General features: G+C 41.7%; 1 protein-coding gene across 2 annotated transcripts; it reads left to right on the forward strand.

Annotated features, from left to right (window-relative positions):
* Positions 1–149: 149 nt before the first annotated feature.
* Positions 150–22,103, forward strand: phldb3 (pleckstrin homology-like domain, family B, member 3). 2 transcript variants are annotated; one of them, XM_068570328.1, is made up of 15 exons: positions 150–261; positions 6,933–7,081; positions 7,288–7,398; positions 8,139–8,276; positions 8,965–9,093; positions 10,350–10,532; positions 13,667–13,777; positions 15,600–15,701; positions 16,086–16,173; positions 16,684–16,849; positions 18,093–18,174; positions 18,556–18,720; positions 19,671–19,893; positions 20,265–20,350; positions 21,312–22,103. In XM_068570328.1, the coding sequence occupies exons 2-15, from the start codon at positions 6,935–6,937 to the stop codon at positions 21,444–21,446; spliced, it is 1,866 nt and encodes a 621-aa protein (XP_068426429.1). In that variant the 5' UTR covers positions 150–261; positions 6,933–6,934; the 3' UTR covers positions 21,447–22,103. The 2 variants fall into 2 exon arrangements, with proteins under 2 accessions (XP_068426429.1, XP_068426430.1); XM_068570329.1 differs by having other exon boundaries at positions 19,674–19,893.
* Positions 22,104–22,993: the final 890 nt, after the last annotated feature.

The raw sequence follows: 22,993 nt of genomic DNA on the forward strand, positions 1-22,993 counted from the left end.
AAGGTGGTGAAGATAACACATAACATACAAACAAGGGGAATACAACGTGGCTGTCAGCTTCACAGCAAACAGTCGAGCTCGAAGTAACTTGACGCGGCTCTGACCTGAGTGTCTCAAAGCGAAAGCGCGTCAAAGAGTTTGCCGAAGTGACGTTTCGTCACGGTTTTCTTTTTCCGCGTTTCCTCTCTTTAGCGTCGCGCGCCGTTGCCACCGGGTTATGAATTGGAGAACACACAACCCTCAACCCACACCGGTTTCCAGGTAAGAGCGGTGGTCTGCTTCAATTCTTGTATTATTGTTTATTTGTGTTGCCATTGCCAAGTCAGCGGGAAGTTTCTCCCACCTCCAAACAACTGTCACTAAGCTCGCGCTGTTCCTGTTGTGAAGGATACTTCTTGTGAAGTAACATCGCCCAGAAATGAACGCGCTGAGGACACGGGGGACGCTGGGAGTCCCTCTGTTGTCGACTCAACCGCATCTACTCTTTAATCACTCTGCACCCAAAACAAAGGAGGGTTTTCACACAGCTTCCTGATTGTTGTGTGCCTTCTCAAAGCTGAATCTGCCTGAACCTAATTATTCGGCCGTGAGTGTGAAGTAGTTCATTGATTCAAGCTCAATTCTGTTTTTGTTCAGACCTTGTCCCATGACCGGTGGACTCAGGATGTCTGAGGGGCAGAAGTGGGGGAGATTCAACAGAGACTGCTCAAGCTACACAGAAAGTGTATCTCAAGCCCTGCATCACGTTTTTCTCCACTGACCTTAATTATACGGTTTTATATATACAGTAAATGACCTTTTTTTGTTGTGTCTGATGACCCTGAGATATCTCACCCCCTATCCTTCCATCAGCACGCACAGGGTAAACAGAGTGGGTGGGAGTGTGTGTTGAAGGGTTGGCTGTCTAGGGTGCTCTGGCTTTTAGTTATTGTCAGTCACACACACACAGTCGCGTCTTGTTTTGACTGTCCTCGGACGAAATCTGTGTCTAAGCCCTTCGTCTTAAGGCTGTCATTAATGGATCACTCTTGCATCATAATTCCCAAAGATTTACTGGGCCTACTGGATATCTGTCAGTGCAGTTGGACCAGTACTGATGCCATGAGTTTATGTTCAGTAGCAAGACGAGGAAGAGATTTTCCCACGGTATCTTTCACCTCTGCATTTGTTATTTCTGTCCATGAGATGTTCTAATGCAAAGGCCCAATTAAAGCCCACAGCTAAAAGGTCTCCCAGTATAATACAACAGTAAGCACAATACCAGGACTCTGAAACTGCTTTGTCAAATCTTCAAACTGCTTTTTTTGTCTGATCAGTCCAAAACAAAAATATATTCAAAGATATGAAATGTACGATAGCAGCAGAACTTCTGATTAACAGTCCGCCCCCCGCCCCTCATGTATTGCTTTTTATGATTTACCATGTACACATACTAAATTCTGCATTCTGGTGAATTGGGGCTAGTCGTAGGGATATATACTGAATCTCAACACTTATATTTTTTTTATTGACCAAAATCTGATTTCATAGCCCAGAGTATCAGGGACTGGAAGCTGGCATCAAATCTTGTTTACTTATTTCTTTGATTTTTAAAACGGGCTACCTGATTGGAATCCAGACTTTTTATTCTTACTTTAGATTTTAATTCAAGCAAAGTTCTTGTGCGGCAGCTTGTGTTCACACAGCCTTTAATATTTGAGAGAGTTGGCCTGTTTTGTAGAAGAAGAAGAAGAATCAGAGTTTGCGAAGAATACTGAAAAAAGTATTATTTTGGTACGGTGTTGTTGGCACTAGCTTTAACATTTTCAATCAATGTCCAGGCCTTTCTGATGGTGCTGGAGATGATATACCCGGACGTGTGCTAAAACTGACGATTGCTGTGACGCCACAAAATTTCATACAAACACTCGTTGGGCAATTTTCCACTAGAATTTAGAAAAATGTATGTTGTTTTGTTACATTTTCTTGCAAGTGCAACATGAGCTTAACTTGCCACCCAGGTGTCAGGCAGGGTTTGGCCCGTTCTCCTCTCAGTGACAGCTGAGTGACAGCCCAAACCGGCTCCTCTCACCTGCTTTTCCTGCTCACAAACTTGTACTGTGACGATAGCTCAGTGGTCCTCGGCGCCGAGCCAGCGGAAGCCACGCGCTGCAGGTCCAGAGGTCACTGGCGTGCCCTCTTCTGCTTTTAATCTGTCAAATGACAGCATGCTCATGTAATTAACTTAAGAACAGACCCATAAATACATCAGTTTGTATCTATGTCAAGGAATCAAATCTAGTGCAACATTTACACGTGTGTGTGTGTGTGTGCGTGTGCGTGCGTGCGTGTGTGCGTGCGCACGTATGGCAGTGTAGCTTCTGCAGCCATTATTTCCCATTTTTATACAATCAAGCAGAAGCCAATTAGTAAAAAAAGACTTCATGTGTTTTGTACCTAACAATGAAAATAGGAAAATGACTTGCGCTCACTGGAAACATTGTGTGCATAAGATACTAATGGGATGATGTCGAGTCCTGCCATCAAGCTGACAGTTTTAAAGACTGCAGATCTGGTCTGTTTGATTAAAGCTGCAGCTTTTAACTGTGGCCAGTAAAAAAGAATATGTGACTTCCTAGTACTTCACATGGCTTAATAGCTGGTTCTGGTTTTATGCCTTCTGCAGATGACGACTCAAGAAGCACTTTGACATCTGGACTGTCAATGCTCCTCTCGTCTGTATCATGCTACTGTGTTTAAGGCGGTACAGTACACAGTACAGTACAGTATGCAGTGTAGTGAATGTATGTTGTGGTGAATGTGACATTATTTCACTATAATTTGCTAATTTTTCATGTTTTTCAAGGTCTGCAACTGTGAAAAGATTGCATTTAACTGCATCTTATTCGATGTAATTTCAATACTTTTTCACAGTTATTTTTGTAAAATAATGTAATAAAACTTCCTCCACTGTTGATGACTGGTACTCACTCTGTTTTCAAAGTTTCGGTCCTCTGACCTTCATCGAGGGAAAATATCTATTGAAGTCCTGGTTTTACCGGATGAAAAGGCACAAATACAACGAGTACAAGTGATCAACAGTGTACACGTAGTTTATGGTTTGGTTGGTTTAACGGAAAACAAAGTAGAAAGATCAATCTTTTTCATATTGTGTCAAATTGTAAACTGTGCTTCAGCCCACAGAGCTTCCATACATCGCCTATCTATTCCACTGCAGTGCACAGTAACCCAGACATCAGTCCCCGTCAGTGTGTCAATGTAAGCTCATTTCAGCCGTGTCACTCAGACCACATGTCAGACCTACCTGTTGCCACATTATTATGTCATTCAAATCCACACAAACCTCCATTGATATCCGATCAATTTAACGTTTAGTTGGACTGAACTGAGAGCGGCTTGGCCTCCAAAGCTCTGCTTCTGTGGATTATTTCGGCGTTGTACATTTGGCCCCTCTTTACGGGGCATTTTTGCTCACATGCTTTACGTGTGACATGTTTTCCCCTATACAGCCTGGGACTGAACGCATAGTGACGGGTTGTAATCGGCATTCACACCCACACAGGGCATACCACACCGTCAGAGCTCTTTTGTCCTGTGTGTGTTGCTGATGGAATATAGCTGTTGTCACTGTTGACTTTATGGTTTTGTGTACACAATGCTTAGCCCCACTTTTCCTTTCAGCCTCTCACCAACAGGGGGAGGGAGGGGGGGGGGGGGCGGTCCTGACAGAAACAAGGTTATTTGGGTGCTGCTGTGTGTTAATTTCATCCTTTGAGAGCTAAGCTATATGCTAATAGTTTCTGTGTGTCAGCCAACAGGCTACTCGATGTGTTGGTCGTTTGGAAAAACACTCGCCCTCACTCTGTTTAGGCGTACCTGCCTCCGCTCCAACCTGTTTTCATTGGTATACCTGGACAATGTTGGCTCGCTGGCTGAATGTTGGAAAGAGGCGTTAGGCCCAGGTGTTCATGCTGACATAGTAACATACTGCAAAGACGGTGGTACACAGGGACACTCCACTGGCCAAAACAGCTAAATCATGTCTTTTGTGGCTGTGATGAGTTAAAAAAATAAAAAATAAAATGACATCGTCAGGTTAAAGCAGCTCAAGGCGACATTAGCTGCCACCAGTGTCACACACCCCAGTTTTTGTTTGTGGATTGTGGGTAATGTAGGCGACATGTTTTGACAAATAATTATTTTGTATTTATAAAAGGTATGGAATCTCTGGTTCGGCTGCACACATTTTCATATATTTATTTTTTAAAATCAATATATTTGTATTATTTATTTTAAATTGAATTGAAAATAAAAGTAGTTTCCTCTTTTCTAAAACACCAACATTTTGTGGGACATATCACATCAACAATCTTGTCATGATTTACTTTACGTACTTTGAGATTATTAAAGTCTTATTTTGTCAACGTCTCAGCTCTTCATGTAACAAACAGCATGGCAGCTAATGTAACGTTCAGGATACAATCCATTGGTGTGTCTGTGTGTGACCACTGTCTCTGTAGAAAGTAGGACTTCTATCTCTGCGATCAAAACAGACTGTTAAAAGAGACGCTGATGTAGCTGCAGCGTGGACTCACGTCTGCTTGTATGGATTTAGTCACTTTTGTCATGCAGCAGAAAGTGTTTTTATTGACTGGATTATATTAACTTAAAGACACAGGTGATAAGGATGGAATAGGATGAAACTTCAGTGGAGCCTCAGAGTGAAAGTAAGAGGGACTCGACTCTGCGTGGTGAGACAATATGACATGAGTTTTGTTGAGCGCAAGTCTCTCACACTGGTCTGACTGTGATTTTGTGTTATGGCGAGTCAGCCGTTGCTGGTTATTGCTGATCTGTGGTTGATCATTAGCATTGCACACTAATATGCAGAGTGTTTCTGTTTGAGGAATGTCTTATGTGTTATGTTACCTCTGGGTCGTCATTGCATAACTCATCTTCAGAAGCATGCGCACAAACACACGCACGCTCTGTTCCCTCCCTCTCTGCTATCTTATTCTCCAGAGGCGCTCCCCTCCCCACAATCAAGTCCAATTATTTTGGGCACAAAACTGTGTTTTGTTCTTTGATCCGACTCTCAGGCCAAACTCTGGCCCTTTTTTCCCCTCTTTTTTTCTTCTTTATGTGCTTTTTTTTTTATAAATCCATAGTTGATGACGACCTTCCTGTCTCCTACCGTCTCCCTCTTTTCCCTCTTGTTTTGCCAGTGAATTGTTTGTTTGGCCTGTTTGTTGGATTTTACAAACCACTGTGTTCCATGAAAACCTGGACTTTACGCGTGTATGCGCCCCTCTTTCTCTTTCCCTCACTCTCTCTTGGCTCCCTGGTGTTGATAGTCTATCTGAGTGGACTTTAGCTGGAGCGCTGATAGTGAGCGCCTGCACTGATGTTTGTTTAGAAATTAATGTAATTCGCTGTGGCTCTCTGCCTCGTTTTCCCCAGAAGTAACACAGTGGAAATTGTTCAAAGTGGGACAAATGATCAATACAGTAATACAGTCAGTGGTTTCCAAGCCTTTTCTTAAGTAACGATAATCAATCGAGGCAAATTATTTTTATTTTATTTTATTATATATACCTCCCTACCAGTGGCGGACTGTGGGTTTCAGACCTAGGCCTTCTGTGAGTGCCGTATAGTCTACATCATGGGCGGACTGGAGGGAAAAAGTGTGTTTTTGCATGCACTATTGAAATCATATACACATCTTAAATACTTTATAAATGAGAACATATATTTTATGTACATGGAAAATTCATGATTGTTTTAGTAGCTCCCACCCTATCCACCTCCCATCCCTCTCCAGTCTCTGTCTTCGTGTCAATGGGCCAGCGTTGTTTGGAAGCCCTCACTCATATCTCAGCTGTATATTTATCTATGTGCTTCCACTCCGCCTGCATTCCCTGCAGCCTAATAAGGTCCGAGAGAGAGAGAGAGAGAGAGAGAGAGAGAGAGAGAGAGAGAGAGAGAGAGAGAGAGAGAGAGAGAGAGAGAGAGAGAGAGAGAGAGAGAGAGAGAGAGAGAGAGAGAGAGAGAGAGAGAGAGAGAGAGAGAGAGAGAGAGAGAGAGAGAGAGAGAGAGAGAGAGAGAGAGAGAGAGAGAGAGAGAGAGAGAGAGAGAGGGCATAGAGGGCATAGAGGGCATAGAGGGCATAGAGGGCATAGAGGGCATAGAGGGCGAGGGTAGATGGTGGGAAAAGGTTGGACAATAGGAATCATAAAATAGGTTTTGGTCTGTGAATGTGTATTTTTGTGTCAAGAGAAACCACAAAGCAGAGGACTGAGATAGAATAAAGAGAACAGGATGATCTGGGCCTTTTAGGTCGACACATTCCTAAATGTTGAAAAGCACTTGGATGCAGAAGAAGAGTGTAAACGCCACAGAATTATGTTTGCTCTGATAATTGCAAATGAATGTGACAGACAGAACAATAAAAGTACAACATAAAGTACTTCAAAGTCAATCCTGATGTGTTCCAATATTTGTGTGGCCTCTTTGTAGTATTTCATCAATTGTGCACATCAAAAGCCTATTGTTTATCACTCTTTGTCCACACACACACACACACACACACATACACACACACACACACACACACACACACACACACAGCAGAGTGCTTAAAACACAACCTCAAAGCACCGCCCACATCTCTGCCCTCTCTTTCGCTATTGTTTCCTCTGTACTGTAAAGTGTTTTCTCCATCACAGGCTGGTTTCTGGATGCTAAGCGGACGGGGGTTCTGTGTTTTAAATGTCTTAAAGTGCCTGCACAGTTACAACTCTGCTGTGAGCTCCTCTCTTTGAGCGGTCACCCGATCTCTGACACGCGTTCAAACATGCAGCAGATTAGATTACCACCATATTCACCAAAGTAAGTAGCTCTCATTAGCTACCTCCCTTGTCCTTGCCTTTCAGAAATGCCCCAACATAACATGGAGATCCCCAGGAGCCCGTGGCAGCAGGGGCTGAGGCCGCCTTGGCTCACCAGAGTGGCTGGAGTTCAGAGCCCCGCCTCCTCGGGGGCGGAGTCAGATACAGAGAGTAGCAGCACTGAGAGTGAGCGGGTGAGTGAGATGAAGCTGTTGGTGATTGTGTTGCAGCTCTTTCATGTCAAACGATGGGGTGGTGGGACAGCAGACCCTCCTCTGTAGCTGCATGTTAGAAGATATATGCGTCTCCTCCATGCAGTTAAACCAGTGACTCACCCCTGTCTACTGTTTTCAATCTTGCATGTGGTTACTTCTTCTACTTTTGCCTCATTTTCTGTAAGTTCTGCATCAAAAAGCTGGAGGCGGGTTCACTGAGGGTCCTCCCGTCGCCCTCAATGCTCCAACAGCGAATCACAGAGATCGACCAACAGAAGGAGGAACTAAAGATCGAAGTGAGCATGTTGGACGTTCGTGGCCCAATCGCAAACACAAAATCTTTTTGTCTCATCACCTTTAAGGAAAGCAACTGATTTGGTTGTTGGCGTAAAATGTATAGCAGACAACGGAGTGACTAAAAGCTCAAAACAATGAAGCGATACAACTTTCTGAAACTATTTAATCAATTTAGAGAATAGTGGCAAATGTACTTTTTTTTTTTTAAAGAAGCAAAAATGCCAAAGCTTTGCAGCTGTACAAATGCAAGTCATTTGCTTTTTATAGATCTGACCTTAATATCATCCTAATATAGATCTTATTATCAGTAGTTTTTGGACTGTTAGTTGGACAGTTTGGATGACATTTGGATTTTACTGCATGTTTTCATATTGTTTTGCTGTTAATCCTTGTTCTATGTCAGTTCAACAAGACTCTCCGTTTTTTGATTATTTGTTCGCCTCGGAGGCATGTGAGAAAAACTAGGTTTTCTTTCAGAATTCAGAGTCACACAGGATGAGGAATTAATATACAAATGGTCCGCTTTGTGGTGAAGTATTCCTTTTAACTCCCTATGACTGCGGCCACAAATGAACAACCAAGACAGTGTGTTCAAGGTGATCTTTGATTTAGTTTCTGCTGAAGTCTGCACATTTCTCTCTTCAAACATTGGCCGGTCACGGTAAAGGAATGCTTATCTCTGACTTGCTTAAGCTCTGGTCAATATGATTCAACAAAGTGGCGTCTGCTGTCCTTTCAGCTGCAGCTGGAGATCGCCCTGCTGCAGGGAGAGCTGCAGACGGAGCAGACCCAGCTGCACAGACACACACAGAAGCTGCAGGCTCTACAGCAGGAGGCCAGCAAGAAGAAGAAGCACAGACGCACCGACAGAGTGAAGGTATCCTGAAATCCAATTCAGATCAAAGGTTTTTTAGTTGGTACGATTATGCTGCATTTGGAGTGTGTGTGTGTGTGTGTGTGTGTGTGTTGTGTGTGTGTGTGTGTGTGTGTGTGTGTGTGTGTGTGTGTGTGTGTGTGTGTGTGAGACATATACATGTAATTATATCAGAGGTTTTTATTCTGTATTTCAGGGGACTGTTCATAATTCTAGTCCTTATTGTAACAAAAAACATGTAATTGTGTTTTTTGTATTATATTGAAGCATTTATATACAAAATTTGTGTTTGTTTATACATGTTTTAACTTATTTATATACCTCAGGATTAATTTCAAAGCCTAATTTAATTTTTTCATATTTTTCAATTTATTTGGGGTCCAGTTTGAGTACACAATCAAAAAAAAAAAGTTGTCTAGAGGAGTTTTCACACTTAGAAATGTGTGGGTTCAGTCATCGTCCACTAACATCAACACAAGATCATGTCAACGATAAGTCAATTCCCATGAAATGAATGTTGGAGTCGAGCTGGTTTTGAAATAACTTGTCTGAAGTCATTCAGAACAAACTCTGTAAATATTGTTGGGGAAATTTACTCGTGAAACAGTTTATTTTCTTCAAATTTTCCATTTGTTTTGCTTTAAACAATCAGGTGATGACTGTACGCTTGCTTTACCGTCTGTAACTGCAGGAGCGAGAGATTCTGGAGGAGGAAAGACGGAGGTTGGAGGAACTGAAGGGGAAGTATGAGGAGAAGCAGAAACTGATCCCCAGTCAGCCAGAGAGCCAGAGAGAACAGCTAACACTGCAGCTGCAGCAGGTGAGTGGCTGAGCTGCACGCAGCCACTTTAACGCTGTGTTCACACCAAACGCGACACGATTTTTCACGTCACGTTTACCGCGTCAGTTGTGTTACACGGCGATGAATAATCGTGCTGCCACAAAGGGGGCGAGGCTTATCTCCCGTCGCTTCTCTCCATGAAAAGAGCAATCTTTTCTGCTATCGACTATGAAAACAATAACCACCAGTTCTGCTTAATACTTGTTGTGGAAGTCACAAAAACGTTGGAACAGCATACGCCCTCCTGTTTGGGTTCATAACACCATCCGTAGCCGCACACAGCTTGGTGAATTTCAGCGACTCCAGGAACTGCCTCCGGCTTATCTCTGTAAAACTAGTTACGGTTTCCGCCATCCACCATGAAAATAACAACAAGTTCTGTTTTATACTCGTTGTCTAAATTCCTCATACGTGGGAACATACAACTCCATCGTGTCTGGGTTCATAATATTGTCTGATTGACGGCCGCTATCAGCGCTACGTCAGGGGGACCGGCAAAAGTTCAATTCAACACCGGCAGGATGGCAGATGTTTAATATTTCATGTGGGACATATCATCGTTAGCTGTTTGACAAGAAAAAAAATAAGAAAACTAGCACATGAAAGTGTGCATTACATGCTTTTGAGAGGGTTTAAGCTGTGAATCATATTTCATTAAAAACACAATTAACTGCCCACAGCTATAACTCAAGATATACGTTGTTGGCAGATATCAGGTTGAAATCTGAAACTGATACTTGTTTTCCTTCTTTTGCTCAGGCAGTATGCCTCAGATGCAAGGTGTCTTACTGTGGCAGAGATTCTGACTCCTACACAGAAGCTTTTGCAGTTGCACAAAGTGTGATTGTTGGGTACTTGTTCAACCTGATGTGTCAATGTTTTAGGCATGCATGCATGCATGCACGCATACACCACACACACACACACCACACACACACACACACACACACACACACACACACACACACACACACACACACACACACACACACACACACACACAGTGCATAGTTTGTTTATTTTTCTTTAAAAATGTGACCAAACAGACTTATTTGGCCATATTTTATTTCATTCAAAGTTTTTTTTTTCAAAATTGCGCCAACACACATGCACACAAACAGGGGTGACATGCACAAGAAACAGAGCGCAGGTATTTTGGTGAAGTGACGATGGGGATATGCAAGTGTTACTTTCATAGACTGGACTAACTGCTCATCGCTCGGTTCTGAATGTAGGAGAAAGAGGCGATGGAAGCAGCAGTTCGGGCCTTTGAAGACTTGGAGTTTCGTGTTCTGGAGCAAGAGAGCGGCATCGACGAGGAGGACGCGAGCACGGCGGACGAAGAGAAGGAGAGGGAAAGTGATGGGGACGAGGAAAAAGAAATCTCTCATCAGCAGCATGCGATCAAGAGCGCGCAGGTAAACCACAACGTGCGTCAGAAGTAATTTTACAGCGGACTTCATGGCTTTTCCTGACGTGTTGTACAGGTTCACAGCTTATCTGCATGTCATGTGCTTCATTGCTGTGTTTACCCCTACAGGCTGACGTGAGGATTAATATCTCCAGCGAATCTCTCTTCAATACAGACTCTTGCTTTGTACATAGAGCAGGTAGACAAAATAACATGAACCAATACTGCTGTATTGGACTTTATGGCTGCCTTACAAAGACATCAGCATTTGGAATTTTTGACAAAAGATTTGTTAAGGTCCAATTTACAAGCTCGCCAACGTTCATGACGTGTCGGAGACTTGTGGTACGTTTTTGGAAAATTGCGATTTTAAGGTGTTATTTCATCAACCCCTTAGACACGCATACAATGCCAATGTATGTGAGTTCATGAAGGTTTTCTTTGTTTTTATTAGAGTTTTAAGCAATTGTATCAATGGTAACTCAATAAGACTTTTTACAACTATAACTTTTAACAACCTCTATTCCTACAATCTTGAAGTATTTTCTCTCACAGTCACCCATCTCTCTATTTTTTCTGTCCGTTAATAATCATAAAAGTCTGTCTATTCATGAATGGAAAGAGAAAGACAAGCCATCTTAGAGATCCAACAGAAACATTTACTGAAGCTGCTTTTCCCTCCAACCTTTTGTCACTTAACAAAAGGTTGCTTTTCTTGCTGAAATGTTCTGCACTATCCACCAATTGTGAGCGTCTGAAACTAATCTCCTTTTCAGAGTTAAAATAAGTAGAGAGCAGACCATGAAATGAACTTTTAAAGCCACAAATCTGAGCTCCTCCTACAATAATCACAGAGCTGTTGGCATTATTCGACAAAGCTATAAATCTGATCCTATTTTTGCAATGCAGCACAGTTAAAATCCTCCTTTTTTGGCTTATTGGCCCTGACGGACTCACTACCCCGTTATATACAGTACATGCATATACACACACTCTCAAGGCACAGCCTATGGTTGGCATTGCAGGCTAAGACTCGCCCTCCTTCCTCTCCCCCTCCGTTAAGTCTTGACAGAAGCGTGAACTCTTTCCCTCATCCAGCATCACCCTGACATGATCACATGACTTTGTACAGCAAGCTTAATTGCATCAGAGGCCACCATAAGAGAAATCATAAGAGCAAGCGGAAAGAAAGGCAGAGCAGCGACAACAGTGGAGAAGATGGAAAGATAAAAACACAAGTATTAGGAATATTGTTCAGCTAAAATGACAATTTCCGTAATATTTTTAATGAGCCACATTCATCCAAGTAAAGAGTTTAATATCTGTAATGGACTTTTAGATTTTCTTTATTGGCAGAAAACTACTGCTTATTATTTATAGCTTGAATAGAGTAAGCTTGATTGGACGCCCCAGAACAGGCACTCTAAATGCAGAGAAAACTAACATACTTCACAATTAATCAGATTTAATGTGACCGCCAAGATAATGATTGGTATTGTTAAACAATTATTTCTGCAGCTTTGTGATGGAGGATTAAAGAAAAAGAACAAATTGAGAGAGACAGTAAAACTCTTCAGATTCAGACGGTAATTTGAAGAGGCCTGGAACAAATTGGCACTTGCATGATACAACTTAAATGTATAACTGCTGTTTGGAGAATAAATGTATGGATCTGAACATATGTTTTCAATATCTTTTTAAATTACTGAGATTTAGAAAGATATGTAGGGAAGTTTAATTTTCACATGCGATCTCATATTCTACAGCCATGTGTGAAACTGTACTTAAACAAGGTGGTGCTCTGAGCTACATGCAAACATCAGCATGCTAAAATGCTCACTATGACAAAGCTAATATGCTTCTGTTTACCATGTGCACCATCTGAGCTTATTTATTTGCACAAAATATAAAGTACAGCTGACGCTGACGGGTATGTCTTTAGTTTCGCAGTTAGTCATAAACCAAAAGATTGGATAAATAAAGGTGGCCGGAGGCACTAAATAAAATGTCAGAAGGTCAACATAGTTTTTGGAATTCATCTTCAGAGGTACATGAATGTCTGTACCGAATTTGAGGGCAATCAGTACAATACTTTTCGAGACCTTTAACTCCAAACCCAAAATGTCCACCTCATAGTGGCGCTACAATGAAAAGTTGCGGATACCCAAAGTCAGAGGGATTCATTCTCTGGCGACCATGAATGTTTGTATAAATTTAGAACAGCGATAGTTGTTGAGATATTTAAATCTGGACTGCGAAACAGATTACCATCCATAGAACCATTAACCTTTCATTGTATTTTTGACAAACTCTTTGGTCATTCTCACATGTCATGAGTCCAAAAGTCAGAAAACCATGACTTGAATCTCATGTTTCTCAATCATTCCTGTGGCCCCCACTATTTCCAAGTAGGAGCAGCTTTTTACTTCTGATCTCTGTTCCAAACTGACTGCTTTTTTCTTTTTACATGTCCAATTCCACAAGAACGCATGAACATCGACAATAAATTAGATGTTGAAAATAATATGCAGTTGTTCCTGAATTAGCTGGAGTATGTAAGACGAGGAGTGCAGCGTGGGAGAAGAAGAGGGGGATTGTGTGAGAGGGATGGTAGTTGACTCAGCTGCAGTGAGGCCAGATGACAACTCATTTCTGTTCTGTCTGTCTGTCTCTCTCTCTCTCTCTCTCTCTCTCTCTCTCTCTCTCTCTCTCTCTCTCTCTCTCTCTCTCTCTCTCTCTCTCTCTCTCTCTCTCTCTCTCTCTCTCTCTCTCTCTCTCTCTCTCTCTCTCTCACTGTCATATTTGCTGTCCTAAGGTGCTGATTTATTATCGGTCAGTCATTAGTTTTGACTTCCACTCTCAGCGCTGCTGTCACGTGTCCCTCTCGTGCCTCTCATTAACTTGCAAAGTGGTAGTTAGATTTGCATTGTGTCCCGGCTGAGGAGATCAGCTCGACTCGGCGCTCCACACTTGCTCACACATCGAGGATGTTTTCCTCGACCTCACTTCCACAACATGATGCAAAGATTAAGTAAACTCAGGCCAGCCCAGATGAATCAGATACATCACATGCCATTTCTTTTGAAGAAAAGAGACCATGTGGCCGTGCACGCTGACGGAAATCACGTTGTGAATTTTCAGGAGCGAGTCCAGCAGTTACAGAGACAGCTGAAAGAGATGGAGAGGGAGAAGGAGAGGGAGTTGAACGCCTTGAGGAAGGAAAGGAGAGACCTCGTCCACACAAATCAAACGGTAAGAGATTTATATCAATACAACCACTACTGCTACTCAACAACCAAGAGTAATAATTCATTCTCTCTCTGTTTTTTATATTTTATGGAGAAAAGAAGGGAACCTGTGAAAATTACCAAATATGGCGACCGTGTTTGATCAAATTCAAAAGATATAACTGAAACACAAGGGTTACCTTCAAAAGTTCCCAGAGTGCATCACATGTGGTGTTGGATTGCTGTAGAGACAGCAGATGTATATGTATATGTGTATATATATGTATATGTGTGTGTGTATATATATATATATATATATATATGTATGTGTGTGTGTATATATATATATATATATATATATATATATATATATATATATATATATATATATATATATATATATATATATATATATATATATATATATATATATATATATATATATATATTCATTCATGCTTATGTGACTTCACTCACTTAAATCAACAGTTTAGTCTTTAAATTCTGAGTGTTAAGTGAAGTGCACAGAGTTATCGGTTTACTGCTCACTCTATAGGAATCTCGTAACTGTTAAACATGGAAAAGTAAATTTGTTAAAGAGGGAGTGAAATTGGAGACACAACTAAACATCTTGAGAGGAATACATAGTCTCATTGGTTGAGTTATAATTGGAATATTTTAGGAGTGCAGATCATTAATTGTTTATGCCCAAGATGTTCTGGAGCAGTTTGGTCCAGTTTAATAGCTTCCCTGTTCCAGATGTGTTTAAGCTACACTAACTTTTGTGGTGAGCAAATTCTCACCCAACTTTAGACTTGAGTGCATTTTGTTGTTTACGTGGAAAGTTTTTTTTTTGTGATGCATCATTTGGTTTTCTAAAGAAAGATCAAAATGTTCACATCACCTAATAGGTTGAAAATGCAAATTAGACATGGAGGGAGAGAGGGAGAGAGGGAGGGAATGAAGGAAAGGAAAGGAATAGAGGGAGGAGTAAGCTATGTGTGGGAGGGTGCTGCCTTTTGTGAGTGTGTGTGTGTGTGTGTGTGTGTGTGGACATGTGAGTGAGTGTGTGTGTGTGTGTGTGTGAGAGAGAGAGAGAGAGAGAGGAAGAGAAGGCAAGCTGGGAGAAGTTCCACATCCTTTTGACAAGCGGTAAGCCAACAGAAACAAATTCCTCTAAATCGATCCGTGCGGCTGACGCCGTTAATATTATGTTTGTCAGAAAACTGCTTTCATGTTGGATTCATTTGCTCTCGTAATTGAGAGAATGGGGGAGGTCAGAAGGGAGTGGCATTGCAGATGAGAAGGAACAAGACAGTGTCAGACAAGTGTAAATGACTACAATATGACCACGTGCAGCATGTGTTTGACTTCTGACGCGTGTGGTGAACTGTTCATACTGAGGCTGCGTTGTATCGAATAGAAAATGACTTGTGTAGTTGATAGTTTAGGCAAAATGAGTGATTGGATTTCCTTGTTGCAGCCACGGACGTAGGGCACAGTTGTATAAGTCTTCTCTGTCCACACATTCCCTTTGGGAATGTACCGGGGGAGAGGAGTGAAAGGGACAGATAAGGGTTAAACTGTGGACTGCATGTGGCGACTGAATTGCTCATGCGTTTGTGAGTCAAGCGAGGAGGGAGGGTCAGAGGGAAAGATAGGGAGGCAATGATAATTTATTTTTAACTCAATACAATCCCTCTTGGAAGTGGAGTTTTAATTGTCAGCCAGACGCGGTATGTCGAACGGAGCAGCTTCCATCAGTCACCGCGTCCGTCCTTTTGCCCGCCGCTCCAGTTCATTTCAGCTGTCTTCAATTTCAAATGACATGTAATCTGGTCCTACAGGTTCTCAAAGACAAGAAGCCGTTCACCGATTGGTCCAACATCACCGGCTCAGCCCCCTGCATGATGTCACTTTCCCCTCTGACCGTTCACAAGCCTCCTCAGGTGTGCAGCATGTTGCCGTGGATATAGCATGTGTTTCTAACTAACAGCTGTTTTTATTATTAATTCAATATCATTTGAATTTTTTTCTCAACGAAGCTATTAATTATTTAGTCTAGAAAATGTAAAAAGAAAAGTAAAAAGATCATCTCTTCTTATTTTGTTGTGGATATTTTAAGTTTAATGTCAAGTAGTAGGTCAATAAAACCAGCATTTATTTCCATATTAGAGGCTGGAAGCTGTGCGCTTTTGGTATTGGTGCTTAAAAAGGGACGTCAACGATATAATTGCCAATTAACTATCCGTCAATAGACTAATTGTGTCATCGCCTAATCGCTTCAGCTCTAGTTTACAAGATTTAAGTTGAAATGTTTTATTATTCTGCAGGAACCAGGCAAAGAATCGGTCAGTTTGCCCAGAAGACGGAGCTCTCATCGCAACAACAAACTCAACGACAGGCCGCTGTCGGCACACGGTGAGCTACCAGCAGCCACCTTTTCTGTTTTCTATTGAGCTCCTGATTGCTTAGGCTGAGAGCCCCATGATATCGAACAATAAGCACCCTTTCTCTCTCTTCACTCATGTTGTCTGACTGTTTGTTCAGTTCCCTCCCTATTAGTCAAATCAAAGGTGTGTCAGCAGAGTCTGCAGGCTGTTATTACGTTGGTAAAAAGCAGGATTTTCCTGTACAGACCGGATGAGCCACAGAAGAGCCTTTATACTTCGATCCTCAGTAGTGTATATTTTTCACCCACACACCTAACTGTCACCAAAACTTCCAGTAGCCTGATCTACAAGGTCATGTCACATCTTGCCAGGTGTGCTTCTCCTTAGTCGGTTCCTGAAAGCTGTAACTGAAAATTCTTCTTGATCGAATGTGATTCATCGCTCAACGTTCTCTCAGCCCAGATCTTATATAAAGTTATTCTCGCTGACCGATGCATGTTTTTCTTGTGCGTCTTTCTCTATCTCCTTCCTCTCTCAGGCTTGGTGAGGACGCATCCAGACAGCCAGACCCCGAAGGCTTTCACTTCCCCCCAACCATCCCTTAGACTCAGCAACGGCCACAGCAGCGGCCACAGACATGGGAACAGCAACGGCGGCGGGTTCCTCACTCCGTGCAACAGTGTAACAAGCTCCCGCGCTGCCAGGTCGGCTACTTCGCTGCTCCTTTGATGAGAGAAATGAAGAGTAGCTTTTTAATATGCTTACTTCAGCATTTAAATGCAACCGTAAAGGCACATTCGTTGTTTGGGAGAAAAGGCAACATGTCTTTAACGAAGTCTGACGGGGCAACGAACATGAGCAGTAGCACGAGATATGTGGAGAGCAAGCCAAAGCCAAAGTGAGCACACTGTAATAGTTATAGCATTAGTTATAGTCAACACATTCACAACTAACGCAGCAGCAGCAGCAGCAGCAGCAGCAGCAGCAGCAGCAGCAGCAGCAGCAGCAGCAGCAATAGTTAGAGGAGGTGAAGTTTATCGCACTCGGGGTAGTCACTAAAGGTGAATCAGGATTAAAGCTTAACAAATTTATATGACAATGAAATTTACACAGTTTATATATACTATTAAGAGTTTAAGATTAAAGTTTTTGGGAACTGTGTGTTTAAAATAAAACAATTCAAATGAGGCATTATCTATTGCTATTAGTACATAGAAAAAATTACATATGCAAATAGACAAAGTAATAAAACTAACAACAATATTTGTAATTTGGATGTTTTTTTCCCCCCAAATCGGAAAAATACTTTTGGAAGCAAAGTCGTCCAAAATCTCAATTGTGACCAATGCATTAAAATAGGTTACAAAAGCAGTCAGTAGCGTTAAAGTTAGTCATGCCATTTATTGTGTCATACACACATTGACTTACTGTTCCAGTGGTGAAACGTGTCAGACATAAACATAACTTCTTACAAAGTTACGTAGAGTTATTTGCTTGCAATAAGGGTCAGTACTGTATGGTCATCATGACAGTGTTGTGCAATAGACATGTATGTTGACTTTTTGCACTAACTGATGTTGGACACATGATTTGACCTTTTTGGGGCAATTTTCTCATCTTGTTTTAAAAAGTCACATATTGATTGAAGAGACTCCTTGTTATCTTACAAAATAACTTCTGAAATGGTATTCAACGTAATTCAAGCGTATTGTTTGTATAATCATTTTGTCTGATTAATACTACTGTGGGTTTACTTTGATACCAGTTTTGTTTGGTCAAAGCAAACACAGTTGATGTGCTGCATGTTGAATTTTAGACTGATCTCAGTGGCTCATGTTTAGAGCTCCTTTCTCCACACATTAGGGTTGTTTGTATCTCAACTTTATATGTGGTTCACCAATGGAGTAATTTGAGATCGATTGATGAACCCTCTTCTTCCTCTCGCAGCCCGTGTCTGTTGGATCTCGTGGAGATCGAAAAGAAACTGAGGGAAGCCAAAGCAGAGAGAGAGAGGCTGCTCAGAGAGAGGGTGAGTGACCTGCCGTGGGAAACACTTGCCGACACCTCTAATCACCCGCGACACAGCGCATTAGACACGTCTGTCTGATCTCTGACACCCACTCAGCTCGCACATGATGGTCCAAGAAAACAGCCAGCAGATGTGTGGATGTTTGTGATGCGTGTTCGCAGCACCGGTGAATACCAAGACTGTTTTATGTTTGTGAGTTAATGTGAAGTTTGAAAGGGGATTGTTCATGTTTCCTTTTTTTTTGATCCACATAACCAGGAATCCATCATACACACATCTGTCAGAGCGGCATCATCATTTTTTAAAAAATATGCTACCCTGAAATAAGTCTTCATTGTATTCAAAGACGATCAGCTAATCATTTTCATTGTGTGCACCCAGGAAGAGCGCCGGTGGTTTTTGTTGGAGGAGAGAAAGCAGAAAGAGCTAAACTATCCCCAAACCGAACCAAAGGAGCAAGAGAACCCACAAAGGCCAGATCCAGATCCAGAGCCAGAACCAGAACTAAAGCAACCAAAGGCCAGTTCTCTCCCAAACTCTCCAGAGGTATGTATGAAATGTCAACCATATGCTGGTCTTCAAGATATTTTCTCAGTTGCCCTCTTACTCTGCGCACTGGACAGTTAAATAGCAAAAAGGATAGATGGATGCAGTAGAACCACAGATTTGACACCACGTCAGCTATTCACAAACTGGCCTGAGGCGGCAGAGTGACATCTAGTGGGCACTAGAGGTATTTACACATGTGCTTTACTCTTATTATCTCTTTCATGTTGGTATACAAAGGTAGTACAAATGTACCTTTTATATCCATATGTGCTCAATAATTTACATGTATAAAGAATGTCAAATTGAAATGCATACTTTTTAGTAACCAGTTAAGTTTGAATATCACCAGGCTGATCTTGACACAGCATTAGGAAGAGACGCTCGGGTTTTGCAATTATTAGCCTGATAACGTTCCCTCCGATGCGGTTTTTAAACAGTGTGTGGTAAAAAAAAAAGTGAGTACTTAAACATTTCTTACACAATGAGAGGGTGTGATGTGTGAGAGTAAGCACAATATTTATTTTGGTCATTACAGCTGATAACATAACACATATTTTTTCTCTTCTTTTTTTCTTTCTCATCTGGCTGTTTTGTTTCTATTTATTTGGAAAGGTGTTCTGGTTTTTTTGTTTGTTTTTTTCACCAGACAAAAGTGGGCCTTAAGTTACAAAAGGTTGAGAACTCCTGACATACACTACCCAGAATTCAACTTTCAACAAACAGTTGGTTTTAAGGGTCAGATGTGTATTTTTTTGCGGGCATTTAAAATCTACTGCATTTTTAAATTTAAAAGATAGGATTTGATCTGTTTTGACCAAAGGAAAAAGTTAAGCAGACACAATTATGTACATGCACTAGAAAAGCACAACAGGTCTTTTCAGGGCAGACAGACGTGCCGGTATCATGATAAAATACGAGAAGATAAATTGTGTATCATCTGGTCGCAGCAGGCCCTGCAGCAGCACAGCCTGCCCCTCTTCCTCGCTCCCAACTTTGACCTGCGGGCCCACGTGGAGTCTCTGGGTCACGGAGTGTCCAGCTGCATGGACCTGCGGCTGATGCCTCGACGCTGCGCAGGCTTCCTGACCAAAAGAGGGGGGAGGGTCAAGACCTGGAAGAAGAGATGGTTCCTGTTCGACATGGACCACAAGCGACTCGCCTACTATACAGGTCAGACTGGCTGGGGGAGTGAAGTGCGCACATACTGACTGCTTGTTTGCATGAATGTGTGTCACACTAACTCACTACAAGGAAGTCAAACATGCTGTGAAAGAATGTTGCGTCAATAAACAGTTTTGCATCTTTGTGCTTTTTTGTTGTGCGTTGCCCCCAGAAGTGGAAATAATTCTAATTTGGTTGCATTATTTACTTTAAAGTATCTTTCGACGAATAAGGACTCAAGATAATTATAAATCATTCTTAAATTCATAAATAAAGTTGCAGAGTACTAATAACCTTTATGACTTTAATAGGTCCATCGAGTCCTAATAAGTATGTTCTTCCCACTTTTTTTCTAACTTGTTTCTCCCTTTTTGCTGCAGATTGTGACGAGAGGAAGCTGAAAGGAGTCATTTACTTTCAGGCCATAGAAGAAGTCTACCTTGACCATCTACGCACGGCCGCTTCGGTGAGTTCTAATACACCGAGTGACTCGGAAAAATCTTTCAAAGTCTGTGGAGTAATCCATCAGGCTGCATGCCAAATCTCTAGACTATTCATGCCTGAGGCAACAATTTGATGAATGCCATCTAAATTAAACGTCTGGAGTCTCAAATAGGATCTACAGGCCAGTTTAGCCGAGTCGTGATCCCAGTCCCAAAAATACTAAAAAGGTTTGTGCCTCAGAACACATATTGTTACAACTCGGGACTCAGGGCACATCTTCTTTTTCACATTGTTGTTAGAGCACTTTTTCAGCTGAACTAGAATTGCCTTCAAATCTCATGTGTTGTATCCACATGAAGTTTCTTTTGATGATTTGAGGTTTGCATTAGAAACCAAAGGCCGGTGTCGGGTAACAATAGTACTGCCGAGTAGTTTTTTTTCCCCGCTGGCATGAAAAAATGTCGAAAGACTCCAGGTTCACATTTAGGTAGCCACTGTGTTATTTGCATTTTACTGCTCAAGTAAAATCACAAAGCAAATTTCCTACAGGACAATTGTAGTTGTGGAATTTAACTACAAAGTACAAGTACTCACGTCTTGTACTCTGCACTACAGTGAGACTTTTACCTTTTAAAACCTGTGACAAGGTTTGATTAAAATAACAGTTTAAGGCCTAAAGTGGTGAAACCAATGTTTTCACAAAAACAACACATTTTATGAAGTTTAAGAAAACTATTAATTCCTCTTTGCAGCCTCATTCATCATCTCACGACCCCTCAGATTTACGTTATGAACCTTTAAAGGGGCCTGACCCCTAAGTCGGGAACCATTCAACTTATTTTACTTCAGTAGGAAATCCAAGACGAGACTTTTACAGTATTTTTACTGCTAAACAACGGATGTCACACGCTTCACTTTATAATCGTTATTATTACATGTGTGTTATTATTGTCACAGTGTTGCTGTCTGTCCCTTCTCTGCAGTCTCCGCGGCCCAGTCTGACGTTCTGCGTGAAGACATACGACCGTCTTTTCTTCCTGGTGGCGACCAATCCCGTGTCCATGCGGATTTGGATGGATGTCATCGTCACGGCGACAGACGAGCACAGCCGTTATTGACCCTCTCGCGGAAGTAAAACCTGCGAGTGAAGTCGCTGATCGGACAATGCAGTGAACCATCTCACTCGGTGAGAGGGGCTGCTTTTTGGCTGAGATCCACCTCGGGGTGCTGATTCTGCACCTGGACTGCCGGGTCTGTGGCTCGTGTGCGATGCGGCGCCGCAGAGGTTCAAGGTGACAGACAGATGTACGCGAAAAACACAACAGAGGAAGCTTGACACTTGAGCGGAGGCAGCTGGTGCACCGCTGACTCAACTGCAAACCACAAGCAACTTGACACAGCCGGCCTGCACACAGGGAGTCTGTTACTGGGAGGATTCACTCTTTGAGCACTCGCTCCCCCTGCTGGTCACCGGCCAGCATCACAGGAGTCCTGGACAGTACACTACTACAGGGAGTGGACACAATAATAGCAACACTGTTCAATAGAATACAATCCAATACAACAAACTACAAGAGAGAACTTTTGTGTTGGATTGTTTTATATTATCGGGTGTTTCCACAAATATGTCTATATCGTGTATCTTTTTTTTTATAAATTACGTTTTCATGACTTAAGTTATTATTTGGAAATTTATATGGGTTTCATATGTGAATAAATGAAGGCATACACTGTTATGAATGCACTATTAAATGTTTATTCCTAAATAAAGTTTGCTCGGCTTGGCTCTTTAAATGGCAATGCGTGCTAATCATTTACATAAATGAGTATTTCCTAAAATGGTAATGCAGACTTCGTGAAATCCTACCTTCTGCTTGTGAGAATGTGTCACGACAAGATAATCAGTGTGCCTGTAAATAGAAGGAAACATGTATTTGGCTCATGAGATCCTCACTCCTTCTCATGGAGTGTTTCATATCAAGGTAATATATGTGTCTGTAGAGCAAAGGTGTTATCTCCGGCCTGTGTGAGGTCCCTCTACATGCTAGTTTTCCCTAAGCGTAAGAAAGCAGAAACAGGAACTCATCCTTCATTACATGTTGGTCTAAAAAACTCATTGTACATCTCAAGTTCCTGAAATATGTCTCCCTTCAAATAACAGTGTCTAACATTTTAGCGCTGTGTTTAGCAAATTGCAGAAGTATAAGCTTTGCAGATGTATAAACTTATCACACAAGTATAAACTTGCAGGTTCATGATTAACTTTTAAGAGCATGATGAACTTTTCTCCTCTGTTCTTGTGCACTTTTAACCCTGTAATGGAACATGATTAAAACTCTTATTTCTCTTCACTATCTATGAAAGTAATACATGTTTTATCATGAGATTACGTTCAAATTGTATTTTGAATTCTCTTCCTCTTTAAGAAAATGTTTTGAGAAAGCGTTGTGTAATTTTTAGTTTTTCTTTTAAATTTGAGAAACAACAGTTCACTGTTGAAATAATTGATATTTCATCACAACACACTGGTTGGAGAACATTTTTGTGTGACTGTGAAAAGAACTGAGCAGGCTTGCGTCACTGTAGTTTACAGAGAGAATCAACACCCCGTTGTTACCGATGGCCACGCCCCAATCAAATCTTTCAAAAGCTGAGCCGCCCACAC

Source organism: Clinocottus analis, unplaced genomic scaffold, assembly GCF_023055335.1.
Source record: "Clinocottus analis isolate CAN_PGR_092001 unplaced genomic scaffold, fCliAna1.0.p SCAF_9, whole genome shotgun sequence".
Classification (NCBI taxonomy): Eukaryota; Metazoa; Chordata; class Actinopteri; order Perciformes; family Cottidae; genus Clinocottus; species Clinocottus analis.

Bases quoted from the DNA above. Each gene is read 5' to 3' on its own strand.
- phldb3 (XM_068570328.1), top strand. From the start codon at position 6,935: ATGCCCCAACATAACATGGAGATCCCCAGGAGCCCGTGGCAGCAGGGG. The intron at 9,094-10,349 runs GTGAGTGGCTGA...TTCTGAATGTAG, and splicing joins TAACACTGCAGCTGCAGCAG to GAGAAAGAGGCGATGGAAGC. The intron at 18,721-19,670 runs GTATGTATGAAA...ATCTGGTCGCAG, and splicing joins CTCTCCCAAACTCTCCAGAG to CAGGCCCTGCAGCAGCACAG.